General features: G+C 28.3%; 2 protein-coding genes and 1 long non-coding RNA gene across 8 annotated transcripts in view; 2 read left to right on the plus strand and 1 right to left on the minus strand.

Moving 5' to 3' along the window:
* LOC124947354 overlaps window positions 1-20,169 on the minus strand; it is a 35,738-nt gene that overhangs the window by 9,751 nt on the left and 5,818 nt on the right. The window lies entirely within an intron of this gene.
* On the plus strand, window positions 72-10,567 carry LOC124947343. Of its 4 annotated transcripts, XM_047489389.1 has the most exons (8): window positions 78-795; window positions 1,211-2,320; window positions 6,201-6,302; window positions 7,428-7,565; window positions 7,633-7,716; window positions 8,633-8,789; window positions 9,074-9,261; window positions 9,337-10,567. In XM_047489389.1, the coding sequence occupies exons 2-7, from the start codon at window positions 1,339-1,341 to the stop codon at window positions 9,249-9,251; spliced, it is 1,641 nt and encodes a 546-aa protein (XP_047345345.1). In that variant the 5' UTR covers window positions 78-795; window positions 1,211-1,338; the 3' UTR covers window positions 9,252-9,261; window positions 9,337-10,567. The 4 variants fall into 4 exon arrangements, with proteins under 4 accessions (XP_047345346.1, XP_047345347.1, XP_047345345.1 ...); XM_047489388.1 differs by having other exon boundaries at window positions 79-795; window positions 9,074-10,567; XM_047489390.1 differs by lacking the exons at window positions 8,633-8,789; window positions 9,337-10,567 and having other exon boundaries at window positions 72-795; window positions 9,074-9,255.
* LOC124947338 (angiotensin-converting enzyme 2-like) lies at window positions 11,063-19,625 on the plus strand. Of its 3 annotated transcripts, XM_047489378.1 has the most exons (14): window positions 11,065-11,856; window positions 12,033-12,114; window positions 15,715-15,915; window positions 16,089-16,247; window positions 16,333-16,414; window positions 16,492-16,632; window positions 16,710-16,892; window positions 16,973-17,067; window positions 17,170-17,321; window positions 17,476-17,603; window positions 17,667-17,910; window positions 18,038-18,130; window positions 18,232-18,336; window positions 18,421-19,625. In XM_047489378.1, the coding sequence occupies exons 3-14, from the start codon at window positions 15,724-15,726 to the stop codon at window positions 19,022-19,024; spliced, it is 2,178 nt and encodes a 725-aa protein (XP_047345334.1). In that variant the 5' UTR covers window positions 11,065-11,856; window positions 12,033-12,114; window positions 15,715-15,723; the 3' UTR covers window positions 19,025-19,625. The 3 variants fall into 3 exon arrangements, with proteins under 3 accessions (XP_047345335.1, XP_047345334.1, XP_047345333.1); XM_047489377.1 differs by having other exon boundaries at window positions 11,065-12,114; XM_047489379.1 differs by lacking the exon at window positions 18,232-18,336 and having other exon boundaries at window positions 11,063-12,114.

Here is a 20,169-nt window from a genome sequence, read left to right on the forward strand (position 1 = left end):
TAAAGAGAGAGAAAGAAAAGTGGTGTTGGTGGTGGTGGTGGTGGTGATGGTGGTGGTAGTAGTGGTACACAGGAGGAAGAGGAGGAGAAGGAGGAAGATGGAGGGAAGGAGCCAACACGCGTATCACGATGCACAATGGAGCATTAGCCAGAAGTAGCGGCGCGGACGGTGTCTCTCGCGGACGGTGTCTCGAAAAATCCACGAGATACTTTCCGATCTTGTCACCAAATCGAAATTACAAAGAAAAATATTATCGAACAACGTTATCCACTGTTTTCGTCGTCTTTCGTCGTCTTTCGCAGTTTCTTATATTGTTCGGAGGACGATTAAAATACGACACATCCAAGAGTTCCTTCGAACAGTTTTCAACCGTTTCGTTGCGCGATATAATCCGTGCGAAAGAGCTCTTTGGTGGATAAAACGAAAACGACCACTTGGAAAAACGTGACCCTTTCCACATTATTATAACTGCATTATCTCTTTAACAGTTATAATTGAAAGCATAAAGTTTTATTTTATTTTATTTTTTTATGGATAACTGATAAGTTATTATTACGAATATATCGACGGGACGCATTATTATATTCGAGTTTCTTAAAATTTTAAAGACCGTTCTGTGTTTTCATCACGAATGGACGAACGAATGTATAACGATTTTGCAAGGGTACTAGAGAATTTATTTTAGACGTATAACATCCTATAATTATTGGAAACTGGTACAGCGAGTTATCCTGAACATCTACGATACTTCCTGTATTCTCAGCCCTATAAAGGAATCGATGATCTCGTATTCTGGTAAAATAAATATTTTTTTATATAAAAGTACACACACGTATTATAAAGCCACGCGTAGAAATTTTGAATTTATAATGTGTTTATTTTATTATTGATATCAATGCTTTTCATATATATATGTATATGAAAATAATATACAGTGTACATTAAATGTTATGAGAGAAAAACTTTATTATTTTCGAGCGATTTTTTCTCTTATATTTAACCAAAACTGTGTTTCTCTTGCAATGAGCAATTATGATTGACTCGTACCACTGCAGCACCTACACTCTTGTACTACGCATTAGTGTAAGCGTATTTAACGCGCGCTTCGTCTGTATCGAGTACCACTATCTGTGCAGCATCGTTTTCATGTTCTACAGTAATGAACCCTACGTATCTACATTCATCGTTTATTCTTTTTTTTTCAACGCAGCTCTGGTACGTACCGTCACGGAATTGAGCCGATCTCTCATAGTCCTTAAACAATTCGGAAGCGAGTGTAATCAAAGGAACGACTTCACGTTGATCTAAAGCTCAGAGATTAGAGCCATTTCGAACGAGATGGCAAACACAACTACAACGGCTCCGGCCGGTAATCCGGAAAAGAAAGTCGAACCTGTCAAGGCAGAGGAAGCCATTCCCTGGAAGTCGATGAGTCTTCGCCAAAAATGGTCTCTCTTAACGAGTAACATCACAGTGGAACCCATGATAGCTTGTTACGTGATACCCAGTATGTTGGCTTCTCTAGCCACCCAAAATCTCAATTTGGAAAAAGCATGCAGGGTGAACTTGGCCTATTCGGATGAAATCTGTACGAATTTAGCAGCAAGAAACACGTCGGGACTAGAAGCTGAAGAAACTGCCGTGCAACAGCTGGTTGCAGGCATGCAAACGTGGAAAACGGCTTTACAGAGTGGTTTACCTATCTTACTGATTCTCTTTATGGGCGCTTGGAGCGACAAAACCGGCTATAGAAAACCCTGCATGCTTTTACCGATAGTCGGAGAGTTCCTCAGCAGCGTCAGTTTAATAGCATGCACATATTGGTTCTACGAGCTACCCATGGAAGCTACCGGAGTATTAGAAGCCCTATGGCCGTCCTTGGCCGGTGGTTGGTTCACAATGTTCATGGGTGTATTCAGTTACATCGCAGACATAACGTCGGTCGAATCGAGAACACTCAGAATAGGAGCGGCCAATGTTTTCTTCTCTCTTGGCGTCCCGATCGGTATGGCCCTTTCCGGTGTTTTGTATATGAAGCTTGGGTTCTATGGTGTCTTCAGTATCTCTATGATGTGTTATGTCATGAGCTTCGTCTATGGACTCGTCGTTATTAAGGAACCCCCAAGACCTCCGTTAGCGAGAGAGAAAGAGAAACTTCCGGAGAAGAAGATGTCTTTTCTTGCCTCGGCCAAGGACTTTTTTTCTTTGAAACATATCGAGGAGACCTTTAGCGTTGCCTTCAAAAAGGGTTCCAACAATAGACAGAAAAGAGTCATCATGCTGATGATCATTGTGATGGTCGTCATTGGACCATTGTACGGTGAGTTTTTCTTACTTATCTTCTATGACGAATACTATAGCAAATATAATTGAACCGCAATATATATATATATATATATGGTCGATTTACTTGTTGCACGAGTTAACTCTTTCGTTACATGTTAAACTCGGTAAAAGTATTTATGATATACTACGTTGGCATCGATAAAAAAAAAAAGTATAAAATATATATGTTGAAACGTTTAACTTGCTTGGTGAAAGTTGTCGATTGCGGTGAAATTTTTATAAATAAGCGCATGCACTATATCATCTGAAATAGCGCATAGTCACTTTCAACAGATCAATATATTCGCGAAATCTCACCTATGTGATCGTAATTTAAACGTTCCATATAACTTCTTTGTTGGACATTCGACTCTTACCTTTTTTTAATATAAAGCTATTCAAGTAGAATTTATCTTGACATTTAACTCGAGAATAAATTAATACCTGAGAATTTAATGGTTCATTAGCATTGATTTTTTAAGCAAAACACTTTTGTTTGACCTTTTATATACTCTAATTAATGACTTTCTTTATAGAAAGTTATCTATTCAAAGAAAAATTCATTTTGACATTTAACTTGGGAATAAATTAATATCTAAGAATCTAATCTTTAATTACTATAAAATTTTCAGATTATAATTACTTCCATTTCATTGTCATGCCATGCTAATTAATGGGATAGTATCTTAGTCTTATCTTTTCTTTTTCTCTCACAGGGAATCTAAGAACAGTGAGTATATGTAATCATTCTTAAGAATGTCAGATACATTACTGTAATTTTATACATTCCCATTGTTACTTCTATCCATTGCAAAAAATCGGTGAAAATAAGAATTGTTGTTGCAATCGTAAATACGATTAAAAAAAAATTTGCTATTTAATTTTTATTTTCTAGTTTGATAGAAAAATGTACAAAACTTATAACAAAATACGCAGTCGCTTTTATAGTAAATTCCGAGAAATAGTTACATGCATTAATTAATATTTTTATACATTTTTCCTCAAATTATCACATGCTGATCAAGAGAATAATCTCGCATAAAATATGATCTTTCAAAATTCACGTGAACCAATAAAAATATATACATGTATCCATTCGTAGATAGGGTAAATCTTCAATTATAGATTTAACGAGAATATCTATAATTTGGTATTTTTTATTTTATCTCCATTATTACAAGAAATTATATATTTTTTATCTTTATAAATAAATAATATATATCATATAATCGAGAATGCTTGAGATTATGAAACTCGTATGTAATTACCATTTCATCAAAGAAAATCACGTGGAAAAATAATTATCGACGTCGGATGTTAGAATTATCTTAAATACCTCTATTGTATTCTCTAAATTGTAGATACTTAGGAAGGCCTAAATAACCGATTACACTTATTGCTAAAAGATTTTGAAAAAATACTGGAAGATTTTATTGACTCGTAACGTTTGAATCTCTTCGATATATCAGCAATGACCGTTACCAATAATCTTCATTCTATTCCTGGCATAAACGTTACGGCATAATCATTTTCTATCGATCGTTCAGCATTTATACTTACATAAAATTGTATGATTAATTGAAATTAAAGGCACAATTATTGCGATGCATTATTCAATGCATCGTATAGTGCATACAGATTTTGCCTTCTAGTTGAACCGATGTACCTATATTGATGCAAATGAAATGGATTAATTAGCGGGCCAAGCACGCTGGACGAATGTAAAATTACACATACGTACTTATATACGTCTATTTATTGTCGTTAACGTTATCTTCAATACAATTACTACTATTATATCTATGTATGCATGTATTATAGATATGTACCTATATATATTCGATTTGCAACGTAAAATACATACCTATATACTTATGTTCATTAACTAGATATATAGAAAAAATTTCATTTTCATTATTTTTATTCCGTAGTTCAGTCATGTTTATTCATTCTTATGAAAAAAAAAAATTAATTAGTAACCTTAATTAATTTCGATTAAACTACCTGATATAGAACGAAGGATTTTTCCAATTCATTTAATTAGACAAGTTTGAACAATGCAAATTGCTTTTTGTCTATATATTAACTACAATAAATACATACATTTGATCATTCATAAAACATTTATCGATCAAGGTTAGACTTACTTTAAGTGATTATTTTTTTCATTAGGATACGCATTTAAAAATTCGAGCGATTTTGTCTTATAATAATAAGAATAATCGTAGTTTCGTAATTGCTGTCACATTTTGCTTTCTCTTCTATCTAAAAGATCGTATGATCATTGCAACACATGACACGTATGCTAATACGATTAAACGAGTTAACCAATATGATGTATAGTAATTTCAAATCTTAAATGAATAAAGTGTACTTCGAAGGAACGATTAAAATATAAAGAAAAAAATCATCTCTAAGGTGATTGGTTCGTTGATACAGATGAAATCGTACATTAACATGTATCATTTTCACGAATGATTATATTGGTCATAAGATGCGCATGAATTAACATTATATTTGAAATTTGTGCCAAGGAGAGGATATTTTCTATTCGTTCATTTTATGGAAATCGAAGCCTCGAACGAGAAGCCTCTTACTATTATGAAATTGATGTATAAAAGAAAGACAAACAAAAAAGAGACATTAAAATTTTCAGTATGTTCTATGTTCCTATCAGGTTACTACGAAAGAATAAAATCTACTGTTTAGTAGCTTAATTTGTTTTCTATGTATTACAGTTCGTATATATATTCTCGATATTTCTACATTGTTTTAAGATTAAATATTCTAGCCGTGCGTCTCATTGTGAATAAACGTCGTTTGTTGCTTTCATAATTTTGTTTCATGTCTGTTTAGATTAAGTTGAACATAGGAACAGTGAATAATTTATATAGAACGACTGAAAGATGACTGTATTTTGAGGATGAATGAATTAATTATCCTATTCGTTTTAAAACAGGATAATACAGATAAGTAAAAAGTGGGGATAGGCAAGGTACATTTTAAAACAAATTGACGAAAACGACTTACATGTGTCGTCATTGTTAATAATCCAAACACGTTTCACGAAAGAGAGTGAAGCTTCCGTCGTAACACTTTTAACAAGCGAATTAACACGTAAGAATCCTAAAATGGTATTGAGTGGGGCGGGGCATAGATAAGGTTGCAAGAAGAGCAAAAGGATAATGCGATAAAGACCCGAGCTCGACGGAAACGATTAATTGAAGTCCGTGATAAACGAACTTGTTGTATAACCTTGCATTCTTACGTAATGTCAGGTAATAACACGTGAAAATTACTGAATTTAAGCGGAATTCCTCCATCACCCACGAGCGTGCGAAACTTCGAGCTGTGCGATACCGTGCCACGGGTATATGTGTGTAAGAGGAAGATAGAGAGAGAGAGAAAGAGAGAGAGAGAGAGAGAAAGAGAGAGAAAGAAAGAGAAAAAGATTACATATATATAAAGTAAGAAACTATATTAAATATATGTAATATAATATTGGAAAATTCAATTTAGAATTTATTTAGTTGTTTGTGATATTTTTACAATGCTATTTCTAAACGTCTACGTATGTGTAATATCATATGCAATTTACTTCCGTCTATTGATTATGTACTATGTAATTATGTAAAAATCTACGTATTATGTAAAATCTTTAATTATTCAAGAAATAGGATACCACAAGAAGATAAAAAGTTAGTCTTGATCGATTCTTAATTATCAAGATGAAAAGTTCACTGAACATTTCATATGTATAAAAATTCTGATGTTAGATAAATAATGAATTCGAATGATATTTTGCAGACGAATGCAATGGACTGTTATAAATATATAGATAATGTTGCAATGAAATACGATAAATCTGTTTTTAGGTGAGATGGCAGTACTATATCTTTACATGAGATATCGATACAATTGGAACGAAGTTACATTTAGCATGTGGTCTACGTATGGCATGGTGACTAATCTTATTGGTAAGTCAAACAGTACAAACTAGATATACTCGATATTAGAAATAATTCAAATTGCATTTCGATTAATTCACGTATATTATTATCATAACATTTACGAAGAAATTTCAAAAAGCTTTATAATAGAATTACTTAAAATCAAAAGTATAATAGCATAAGAAGAGAGTCCGAAGGAGTTAATAAATTATTCATAATATATACCTGTTTACGAACGAGAGCGAGAAATATTAAACTAAATTTAAATTCTTATCATAAATTAGTCCACGTGAACATTTTATCACGTGTTCGCGATGAAATAAGATTTTTTTCAAATTTGTTAATGATATCTTCATTAAAACTTGATAATTATTCATTATCATTAATTTCTAATTTAATTAGAAATTAATTAGGAATAATTAAAATTTATTTATACCAATAGATCGAATTCCGTTAAACGAATGTGTTGCAAATGTTAATTTTCTTTTTTTATCTTTTTTTTTCTTTTATAAGTAGAAATCACAAATTTGTCGTTAAAGAAAAACAAAACTCAGATGTTAAATTAAATCATATGTTCATCTTTACATTTGGAGAATAGTAATAACTACCGTAATTTATTTATCTGTATTCATAATATAAGTAAATATTTTTTCTGATGCATACAAATGATTACAAAAAAACGAAGATAAATAGTATAGATCACGCGTATCGGAAAAACGGAAAGTTTTGAGACAGTTCAAAGAGTAATGATCGTTGTTGAAGAAACACATTACTGTGCATAGATTCTGTATATAGTTTAAAGTGAATTAATGAAAAACCTCTTTTAAACGTGGCTATAAAGTCTATTATGAATTATTTTAAGTTTTTTCATTGTTATTCATCGATACATAGTGATACCTAGTGATGATGTTACATAAGAAACGGACAACGTTGTTAAGAAGAATAACGAGTTGCAATTAGTTATCGTTCGAACTAATCGCAGCCATATAGGTACCAAAGAACAACGTTTTTAAAATGAAGAATCTATTTACGTACATTAACGTGTTCCGTTTATAATCTATGAAAAAATATTTGAATAATTATCACATCCGTTAGATTTTATACAATTTAAATATATATGGTACGTTATTAAATTCTATTTATAATTTTCAGGAACTGCACTATCCGTTGGAGTTTTCAGTCATATACTCAAAGTGGACGATGCCATAGTAGGGATTATGAGTTGCATGAGCAAAATTTTAGCAAGTTTCGTATATGCCTTTGCAACAACCGATTGGATGATTTATTTGGGTACATAAAATCGTGTAAAATCATGTAAATCTATAAAAATTAATCAATATTTGTATTTTTTCTTTAGGTGCTTTGGTAGAAATAGTTAATGGAACATCGTTCATTGCGATGCGATCTATCGCTTCGAAACTAGTCCCATCGGATGAACTTGGTAAGTAAATGTATGTACATTCTTCTTTCTCTTTTCACATGATACAACCTTGCGAGCATGCGATGTTACGTAGAATGATGTACATTCAATCGCTTCCTGGTCGTTTCAAATATACAAACGTCACTTTCACCGGTATAATACATAGTAGATAGAAATTACATTGCATGTATACAACATATGTATATTATAAAGTATGTACATAGTATATACACGTACATATGTATATACACACAGGGACTGTCCGGTAAGATAATCCTTACTTATGCACATGGCTGACTTTAATGACTAGGAAACTTCGTACTATCGAGTTCCTGTTTATAGATCTCTTGATGATACAAAAAGAAAACGAGAAAAAACAAAGTACCTAATAAAAAAAATTTTAGAACTCAGAACAAATGATATACACGATGTTTTTTAATGCTCAGACAAGCATTTCTTACGTAGAATTTTATTCTTCATTCCTCTCTAATACATTTGAATTTTTTTATTCCCATTCGCCATTAATTATATCGTATTGTATAAAGCTTCTCTCTCTCTCTCTCTCTTTCTCTCTTTTTTTTCTAAAAAGAAAAATGAAGAATCCAATCGAAAGTATAATTCCATTAATCATTATCATTTTGAAACACTTCAAACATCGTCAAAGAGCGTTCTTAGAAATGGGTAAATCGGATAATCTCGTAAGATTTTATCAACGTACCAACACGCTTGTCTGCTATTTCCCACCAACTTTTCCTTTATAGTGAACGAAGTCTGATGAGGTCTTCCTGCCTGCCCTAATAACCGAAGAATTTACAATATCATAGAGTGTCGGATCCAAAGGATCACGCTACCCTTTCAATATATTCAAGAATTTACGAACGATATCTTTACCAAACATGATCAAAATGAAATTCAAATAATTCGTGATTATTTCCAGGCAAAGTAAATTCGCTATTTGGAGTTTCCGAGTCACTGATGCCATTGGTTTACGGGCCCATGTATAGTTCTATTTACGCTGCGACCATGAACACATTTCCGGGAGCGTTTTTCATCGTCGGTGGTTGTATGACGATACCAGCTGTTTTCGGTTTCTTGTAAGTCTCTATTATTTTTTTCTTTTTTTTTTTTACGTCCAACAACATTCATATTTTCTTTTCGTCGAGTATGATTTATATTAATGATATATTTTATTTATTTTAATTATCCGGATTTCTTTTCTTACTCGTGAATAACTTAAAATATTATACATTGATATATAAGTTTTCAAATTAATCGACAAGAAAATTTTACTATTACAAAAAATACATCGTCATGCATAATAAGATATCAGCGCAACGATGCGTAAATAATTAATCATCGTGGATTTGTATCCGATCAGATGGCTTTACACGGAACACCGAAGAGACCGGCTTATAATCGAAAGAGAAACGAAGGCGAAAGGCAATGATGAGGAACAGGATGAAAAGACGACGAAAGTGCTAAGTATTAGTGAAAGAAAAGAAAGCTGTGCAGCGAACGGTATTGAGAATATGGCTTTTGAAACGGAACACCTCTAACAAGAATCACGTTAGTTGAACGAAGATTTATATAATGTCGAACGTAATATCATACGTACTGTTAACCTACAATCTGTGCATACAGATGTTTATCTTACAACGGATAATATTTAAAAAATATTGTCCTTGGAAAGAAGACGGAAGTGTAGGAGAATAAACGAAAAACTCGAAATAAATTATAATTCGAGTAAGTCGCTTAAGTTATCCAAGAAAATGCGATAGGATGAAGCAGTAGGAAAATCAAAAAGGTAATTCAAGGTGTTACTAGTAAGAGAGATGGCAAAGAAATCGAATGAATCTCATTTTGTTAAACTAACGCATATCTATGTGCAAACTAATACGTCCAGTAAATGTTGTTAATGACTATGTCGATGGACGTTTTTGTTATAGTTTATACACAAATTTCTTTTAAATATTTATATCAAATCTCCTCGTCGGACTTATTTTTTTAAGAATTTGAAAACGTTTTTTATGCGTTAAGCGAGATCGTTTGTAATATGTAAGTACTTGAAGTGACGCATAGAAAATTGAAATGATAATTATTAATTAGATTATAATTAATAATTATGTTTACGAAATTTTAAATGTTTTCAAATTATAACAATAGAAATGAATTGAATATTTAACTCGATAATTTAATTCAACATAAGTCCGATTGTTCATGAAAATATTTTATGCAAATTTCAAAAGATAATTTCCCAAATACATTATTAGGACTCATATTTTGATGACTTAATTGTTACAAAAAAAAAGAAAAAAATAATATACACTTATGAAACACAAATCTTTTTTTGTATATTATTAAAATACGAAGCCTTGAAATTATCGCTTCTGAAAAGATTGTTACTTAGTCGGTTGTTAATATTCAATAATAGATAATATTAGGTTTATAGATATAAAGCATTACGTTAAATGCATTTATTATCATTTTAACATTATTCCTCTGTCATTTCATCGACTCTACCTCAATATTAGCGAGAATTTGCACAGAATGCTATTAAATAAGCCTATTAGTGGTACGAAAAGTGATATCAGTGAGCTTTAATTAATGAAACAGAAGCTTCCACTAATAAATGTTAAATGTGATGGGTGATATTTAACCTCAGGGGTAGAGTGCCAAAATCAATGATAATATACGTACGATAATGTTTGCTTTAGGAATAAGAATACTTTTAGAAATATTAATCTAATTAATAAGAGTTTCAAGCCTAACATTTTTAATTTGAAAAATAGTTATATATATATCAGGATAATGTCAACGAGCTCTATATATGATGCGACAAATACAGATTTCTAATTATTATGGAAAAATTTAATGAATGTTAGTAGAATTAATTTTTGGTACTTAAAAAATTACAAGGAGGAATACAAGTGATATAATATCAAGTCACATGCAGCAACCTTAATTTTACTGATAGATATTGTTTATCTGAAAATAATTACAAGCACTCTAAACGTCCCAATATTAATTGCGAATGGAGATACATTATATATAATTTTATTATATATATATAGTAAAATATATATATATATAAAAGTAAAAAAAATAAGAGATTTTTTCAAATTATCGTGTAAGACTTGTTAATAGTATTTAAAAAAGTATATGAAAAAAACTAATATATACTACTATCAGCTTCTTATTCCATCCAAAAAATATATACGATTTATACGAAGCCTTAAAAAGATTTCAGATGTAAATGTTAAATATAAAGTTATATATGTATATATATATATATATATATATGTATATATATATATATATATATATATATATATATATACATATATATACATAAATAAATATTATAATATAACTCATGGTTTTATTGTGATCTAGAATACAATAAGTAATTAATTTACAATTTAGACAATTACATTGAATCTATTCTGCCTATATATAACTTTAATGAACACATTCGTATTACTTCACGATATAATAAGATATCAAAAAACTGGCACGATAACGTGCTGATATGATATAATCGTAAAACCTTGATCGTATTACCATTCATATAGCCTCAATTTTGTCAAACAAATATTATTTTTTATTAATATCAACAATCGGTAAAGAAACATCGAAAGATACAGTATCATTTTTAAAATAATACAATAACCCCAGTAAATAAGATACATCTAAAAATATATAATATTAATCTATTAATAACAGAAATAAAACAAAAATCTTCAAATTAATACGAACTCTACTTTATCGACAATACAATAGCCGACGAAAGTTACAAAGTTTCTCAGAAGGTCGCGCAAATGACAACAACGTAAAACTATATACAACAGATACGATCTGTAAAAAATCACAGTTTCGATGGTAGTAACGTAAGACGTACTATTATAGCATTTCTCACTCATCGTGACGCTGCGAACATTGTGGCGTGAGTTAGGAATTCGAATCGATTGAACTTTGTACAAATAGTTAGGTAGCAGTGAACGTGTATCGTATGATTCATACTTTCTGTGGAATAAGAAGAATACAGTGCCAATCAATTTTTTTTATTCTACAATACAGGAGCCGAATTAGTGATCGCTCTAATTATTATTTACAACAATTAAGATTGTAACCTCTGACGAACGGAAGAAGTTTTAGAGAAGAGTAAATAAGAGTTGTTGTGCGATCGCTCTTTATATCTTTCGTTTTTTCTGTCCTGTTTTTTGATATACTTTCCTTTTTTCTCTTTTTCTCTTACCATACGTTCTTTTTTTCTGTTTTTTCTCATTTCATATATTGTCTTGTTTCCTTCACTCTCAATTCTGCCCTTTCACTGGCAGTTTTGATATAACGGATCCATTCAACGAAAAAAAAGTGAAACAACACTAAAGTCGAGCCGTGAAAAACGCTCGACGATCAAAGGTGAGCTTTATAAAATTTTTTTTCTGTTTCCTTTCTCCTCTCTCTCTCTCTCTCTCTCTCTCTCTCACTTTTTCTCTCTCTCTTTCTCTCTCTCTTTTTCTCTTTCTCTCTTTCTCTCTCTCTTTCTCTCTTTCTCTCTCTCTCTCTCACTTTCTCTATTATTCTTTTAGTTTGACATCGATAGTGATATCAGTATTACAATATATCTTGCATTAGGAAATTAGTTTTACGTAAGAAAGCATGATTCGTTAAGGGGCGAATACATGCTGATTCTATTTTTGCTACTAATCTCATCCTCCCTTCTTAACATCTAAAAACATTCTATTTTGAGATTGGTATCCGCTTGTTTTTTAAATTTTGAATGATGCGCATGCGTATTGAAGTTACTTCTTTACTATTTAAGATTTATTTCACATTAATTTTAGATTAGATATAGATATCTCTACGAAATAGAAACTTTGTTTAATTGTTGTTTAAGTGGAATAGGATGAACTAATTGCGATTAGATTATTTTCGACATTTTTATAATAACGATGAAATATTCTCTTCGAAATTCTTGCAAATTAAAATATACTTGCATATTTGCATAATAAGATTAATTTGACGATAAGTCGACATGTAGTTCCGTGTAATAATTACTATTATTTTGAATATTAAATAATTAATTAATATTAGATAATTAAGATAAAAAATACTAACATAAAAATATTTTTAAAGAAAATAGGGAAAAAAATGTTTCAGATAAAAAATGTTTGTCATAAAAAATCTATGATATATATATGATATATATATCATATATATATCATATATATGATATATATATCATATATATATCATATATATGATATATATATATATATATATATATATATATATATATTTTCTACATATTTACTGAACCTCAAATTAAATTTATATCTTTTACGAAGTAACAAGTTTCATTACCGACTATCGTTAAAGTCGATATGAGAGAATTTAATGTTTAGCAAATCGTTCAGCAAACCAACGTGTTTACATTGCTTTTAAATTATGAGATTGATTGGAAATGCTTCTAAATAATCAACTATCGACGAATAACCTTTATTGCGAGATTTTATTTATTTTAACCTATGTACATACATAATACATAGCACTATACATATAATATATTATATACAGAATATAATTTTATATATGATAAATAATATGTATATATTATTTATTATGTAGTATATATACTAAATATTATATTAATTATATAATTATATATATATATTATTTGCCATATATAAAATATATATATATATTTGTTGAAAATTCTATAAATAATTTAAATTATTAATTCAATAAATCAGAATAACAAGGAATATTTCATATAAATATATTTGTTATCTTCCTTTCGAATTAAAAACAATTTTTTTTTTATTGTTTTTATACGATAATTTTTTAATTACCTTCGCAGTAAGTTGATCATAGACTTTTTATTATTGATCTTTGAAAGTATTAAAAAAATGTTTATTCAAATTTGCTTTTCATTAGTCATACTCTCTAATAAATTAATGAGATATGTCAATAATATTCAATTTGAGTAAACGATTCCACGTTTGACAAAAGAATCAAATTATTTGCATATTATTGTTTTTTTTTTCTTTTTTTATATGTTGAATTTACTATTCGAATTATGGCCACATTTTACTAACATTTTACTAACATACACTTCAATAATTTCAAACTTTTCCTATGTGAACTTTCCAAATTATCCTCATTTTAAAAATAATGATGCTACCTGCGGATATCATTACATATAAAGCAGTTATAAGCATTACGTAAAAACCAGAAGCAACGAGCCGCAAGTGAATAATAAATATTTTTGAAATTACATTTTTGTTTGTCAGATCTGATCAAATAATAATTTGTAATAAATTAATAAATTCATTGCCATTGGTAGAAATACAATTACCTTTACATTTACACGTAGATAACAATACTAATTTCTTTTGTCAGTGCGTATTTCGCTTGTTGTATATATTTGAAAAATATTTTTATTCAATCTTTTTTCTCATGACATCGTCGATTTCTTATTTTTAAAACACAATTGCAAGGCACAAACCAAGGATAAATGCGATAAGAAAATTATGTAATTGTACAACCGACACTTTTTCTGCATAATACGAAAAAAAAAGGAAAAAAGAAACGATATAAAACAATTTCCTTTGCCTGTATTTCAACTACGGCAAAAACTTACATATATTTTTAATAAATAAATAAATATTTATATGTATATATATATATATATATATGATAAAAGAAATAATTATTATCAATTCGTGCACGTACAAATGTCTTTCTTTCCTTTATAATTTGATTATATGGACAAAAAATGATTCTACATTTCAAAAGAAATCATGACTTTTAAATTATTGTCTGAACTTAAGATGATCGCTTAATTACCGTGATATATATGCATTATTAGGGTGTTTAAAAAAAATAGAATAATAGAAGGATGTTATGAAAAAGGAATATTTTTTTTCTTTTATTTACGAAAGAAGAATTCGAAAAAAAATGTCGATCGAACATAAATTGTTTCGAATTAATTTATATTGTGCGAATTAATAATTCTTAAATATATTTTCAAATAATTTAAGTATAATAGTAAAAAGAATATCAAGAAATCTTTACTAAATGAAATTCTATTGTAAAGTTAACACAATTAATATAATTAGATTAAAGTAAATGTAACTCCAAAGCAATATAACTTTCAAATAGTTAAAAAAAATCAGCTTCGATATAAAAAAAATTATCACTTATAATTTTAAATAATTAAATTGAAACACATTATAAGCTTGCTTTGATAGTTCATATGGCCATTTGGCTCTCCGATGGTTGGCAGTTGTAGGATAATAGCTCGCAAAATGAAACGATTAAAACGTGTAATCGAGACAATGAATCACGCAATGAACAATAATTCAAGAATCTTCGCCTCCTAAGGGAATCATAAGTAGTAGAATTAACTCTCCCTCTCTTTCTCTGAGATATAGATTTACAAGTTAGATAATATAGATTTGCAAGTAAATATTTTTTTAATCATATTCAACTTTATTATTAGAAATTAGAAATCGAAGAAAAAAGATTTGGACGTATTGTTTCTCACTAATCATTTTCATTGTAACTTAGTTAGAAAGACAAATTTCGCTAAATTTAATAATTAAATATAATGATAAAAAATATCATTATGATATATCTCTGGAACGTTATAAGAACGGTCAAAACTATTTCGTCATAATAAGACAAATGACTCACTTATAGCTGTAATGAATTATAATTAAACTCTTCCAAGTTGTTGAGATCATGAAAATATCAGTCATATATTTCCATATTACATGAAGACTAACCGCAAGATAAATAACATGCTGTATGCATATTTCGAAGTTTTCGTTAGAAACGTTCGCAAAAGTTTTATTAATGGAGAAATAATTATGTGAAAACAGAAATACTTCGTAGAATTTGAGACTCATGAGTTACGAGAGAATTCGTATCTTCTAACTGTATAATCACTTTCGTAATTCATGATTTAATTAAATTAATCGATTTCGACTTTAATCGTTTTGTCTCTGCACGCAGCTCAAAGGAATGGTACCAAAATGGTCGTGGATCGTCTTTAATCTCTTTATATACGCTATAGCTACATCATATGATGATAATGCCAAAGCTATCATAGAATTTACGGAACTCGGTTACGAAGATATTTGTTATGATGCTGCTATTGCTGAGTGGTTATTCATCAATTCATCGTTATTAGATCAGACAACGTATACGACATGGGTTAGTAAGCTTAAGGATATTCCTCATACGAATTCCCATTGATAGAAAGCAACTAACAATTTAGATGTTCGCTTTTTATAACATTTTCTTAAATTCAATAACATTAACTAATTCTTTTTAAATATGAAGTAATATAAAAAAAAAACGATATATTCATTCAAGATTTATTGTAGGAAGAAAAACAAATAGAATATGGAAACTACAAAAAAATTCAAAGAGAAGAAATTCACAATATTTCCAAAATAATTCTAAGCGATTCCTTACTTGCATATAAGTACAATGTTATTGAAAAACCAGGTGATGCTTTACTGGATGAAAAAGATTTCAAAAAGGTACGATCATTTGTAAAATTTCTAGATTAGTTCTAGATTAAAGATGTTGAATATAATGTATTATATTTATATTTTATATATTTAGCTGGTGCACTTTGCTAATAGTGCTGAAGTTTTACGATTATCGGTTAAGAATATTAACAAAACAAATAATTATTTGCGTGAAGGTACGATTAATTTGTTTATTTGTTTCATTTGTTCAAAATTTTCTATATTTCTAAATACTAATTTCCTTATCTTGTAGACTTTGAACGATTATTGTCGCATAATGGACATGAGAATGATAAACTTAATGTTTGGAAATCTTGGTATCAAGAATTAAATCCACTTGTTAAAAATTTCTCTTACATTCTCTCGCTCATTGAGAAAGCTGCTAAAGCAAATGGTTAATTCATTTATTCATTTAGATATCGATTATAATATATCACGTGATAAATGATATATATAATAAAATTATTTTAGATGTCGATAATGTAAAAGAATATTGGGAAATGTTATCAGTATATCCAAATGGTTATGAAGACATCAAAACTCAGTGGAATAGAATTTCAAGTCTTCATAAAATCATATTAGAATTTGCTCGGACTCATTTATCCCACAAATATGGAATTAATTTAACAGAAACTATCCCAGCTCATTTACTTGGTATATATTATACTTATAAGAATAATTCACTGAAATAAGATTATATATTTATATTAATATTACAAATTTTTACTTGTTAGGATCACTACAAGGACATGAATGGAGTACTTTTTCCATAGATATGCCACCATATTCGGAAATAACATATAATATAAGAAAGAATCTGTGGAAAAAGGTAAGATATTTTTAACATTAGAACTTTAAAATTATAGTTGATATAATATAGATTTATTGCATATTTTAATATATTTTTACAAATGTTTTTAAAATTTTACAGAAACTCTTTGGAAAATCTCTATATAAAGCAGCATCTAATATGGGCACTATATTATTAGGTCAAGTACCACAATCTAATTTTTGGATTAAAAGTCAATTTCATTGCCATTGCCCGCCTAAGCTAATAAATTTTTGTAAAGATGGAATTACACGGTTAGAGAATTTATTAATTATAATATAACTATACTTTCTACAAGCTGACGTACAAGAATTTGTATACTTTATTATCTATACAAATCCTTGCAGAAAGAGATTATTATTTATTAGATATGTAACACAGAAATTATGAAATAATTTGTAATTTCAGAATATCCACTTGTTTTGAACCAACTATTGCAAATTTTCTCTTAGCCCATAAAAATATCGGAAAAATCCTATTTCAACAAATATCTGTTCAAAACACTCCAATTCTCAACATAGCTAATAGATATTCTGGTAATTATTAATTAAATTAACTTATAAATAAAAAGATATATTAATAATAGAATATATTTTAAGTTTTAGAAGAAGCTTTATCTGAATTATTTGGAATTTTATCCGTTAGTCCGGTATGGTTACAACGTAATCACTTGATTTATAATATAAGCGATACAGATCAAAAAATTGTTTCCTTGATGATTACTGCATTAGATGTATTGCCACGGTTAGCATACTATATATCTGCAGATATATGGAGAATTAATGCTATAGAAAATAATATTACAGACTCAACAGAATTGATAAAATCTTGGTGGAAACATAAGTATGTTCTAATATATAGTATATATATATATATATATATATATATATATATATATATATATATATATATATCTTGTGAACATGATTAATATCTTGAATGTATTATAATTATTAAATTTATATTACAGGTTAGAATTTGAAGGAATTAGTGAACCTGAATCTATGAATACACCAACATTTTTAAATGATGAATATATTACAAATAATAAGCCATATCTTTCGTAAGTAACATTATAATATTACAATGATAAACTTTTCTATATTATATTAAATAATAATAATAACATTAATGTAACTATATTATTATTTATATATATTGTAGTAAATTTGCTGGAATACTTCTTGCATTTCAAATTTATGAACATATTATGGAATCTACTGAAGTTAGATATGATATTAGTACAAAAAAAATAAATTCAAATTTAATGTATGTATAATTTATGATCATTTATTTTATATATAAATCTATGTTTATAACAATAAATTAAAGTATCATATTTGTTGTATTTAGAAAACTAATTCAACAAGGATCAGCAGAAAATTGGATAGATGCATTGAGCAAATTGTTTGAAATAGATGATATATCAATATATGCCCTTACATCTTTTTTCTCACCATTAGAAAGTTTTATTGAGGAACTAAATGAAGAAGAAATTGATCATAATTTTGAATCTAATGGTGATGTTGAGCTCGAAGAAGTAGAACGAATGATTATTAAAGAAATGAATGCTCCAACCACAACACCAACTACAACTACAACGACAAAAAAAATTCGAACTACATTATCAACAACACCAAAATATGCGCAGAAAAGATTTAATGATTCTGCAAAATTTCTGAAACCTATAGAATTTGACTTATCTTCTAATATCCAAGCTGATAAACCAAAAAGTGATACAGATTCTGAAACTAAACAAACAACTGTAAATCCGTATGAGCAATCATTTGACTTCAATAACTTAGAAAATGAAGATGAAAAGAAACCAAAGATGCATACCAGTAAAGCAGTATGGGCCGTTGCTGCAGTTCTCATTGCAACAGTAACTATATGTATTATTGCAATATTTGGTAGACAAAGATGTCGTAAAACATCTAAAAATAGGCGCTATGTATAATATTACTATTAACAATATGGCAAAATATTTATTTTTTCGCATGTAAGTATCTTTTGATTCATGTAAGTTATTATCACAAACAAAATCTATTCAGAAATAGATTAATTTTTTACTTACAATCTTTCATACAAATACGCACATTCCCTAATTCTTTTTTTTTTGCCTCAAGAAAAGATTTAAAAAATTTAACATCTCAATTTTATAATTTATAAAAAGTAATTGTAATTACATGAAAAAATAAATTTATATATTCATAAATATATACTTTTGGTGGTAAAAATCTGGAATTCTTAGTAAGACACTTCCATTTATATGCTGTGCATATAAATAGAAATAAAAGATGAATTTCAAATAAATTAGACATAATTCATCCATTATGTAAAAGAAACTAATTAAAACCAACAGGGTATTTATGCTAAAAAACAAAGAGTTAATTTATAACTTTAAGTTATATCATATATCTATTCTCTTATAATATAGTCTTATAATTATAGCTTGATGTTAAAACTATAATTTAAGTATAAATCTTATAATTTATTTATTATATAATTTTTCCATTTCCATTTTTATTGTAATTAATAATTAAGAAAGTATAATCGTAGTTCTTATAGTTCAATACATCAGTTCCTCTATACAAGTCCTTCTATAAACATAGTTTCATATCCTGTATGTTTAAGAAAGGAAACGCACAATGTTTTAATATATTTGTAAAATTTGTAAATTTTACTGTTATATAGATAAAAAGACAGAAAAAGAAAAGTTCAGATTAATATTTCAAAATAGATTACCCAGAATATCTTTTTAGATCGTATGTATTACAAGATTATATCATATTACATCTGATATACATATAGAAATTATAATTTATGCATAATATATAGTTATAAATGATTTATATTTTTTATATAATTATTTATTTTGTACCCATAAAAAGTACTAGTACAAATAAAAATTGAACTTAACGAATCTTTAGATTTGTTAATTCACATGAACCTATTTTATAAAAATAATCTAATAAATCAAGTGCTTTTACTTTTATCCAAAATATAACAAAAAATTGAAAACATATATATAGAAGAATATGTAAATGATGGTCCGTATAAAATAGAAACATATTTTTTAGATTATATTATTCCATTTTTATG

This window comes from Vespa velutina, chromosome 2 (genome assembly GCF_912470025.1).
Source record: "Vespa velutina chromosome 2, iVesVel2.1, whole genome shotgun sequence".
NCBI lineage: Eukaryota > Metazoa > Arthropoda > Insecta > Hymenoptera > Vespidae > Vespa > Vespa velutina.

Coding starts and splice junctions, on each gene's coding strand:
- LOC124947338 (XM_047489377.1), top strand. CDS start 15,724: ATGGTACCAAAATGGTCGTGGATCGTCTTTAATCTCTTTATATACGCT. Junction 17,322..17,475: donor TGTAAAGATGGAATTACACG/GTTAGAGAATTT, acceptor TTGTAATTTCAG/AATATCCACTTGTTTTGAAC. Junction 17,604..17,666: donor CATAGCTAATAGATATTCTG/GTAATTATTAAT, acceptor ATATATTTTAAG/TTTTAGAAGAAGCTTTATCT.
- LOC124947343 (XM_047489389.1), top strand. CDS start 1,339: ATGGCAAACACAACTACAACGGCTCCGGCCGGTAATCCGGAAAAGAAA. Junction 6,303..7,427: donor CATGGTGACTAATCTTATTG/GTAAGTCAAACA, acceptor TATAATTTTCAG/GAACTGCACTATCCGTTGGA. Junction 8,790..9,073: donor CCAGCTGTTTTCGGTTTCTT/GTAAGTCTCTAT, acceptor GTATCCGATCAG/ATGGCTTTACACGGAACACC.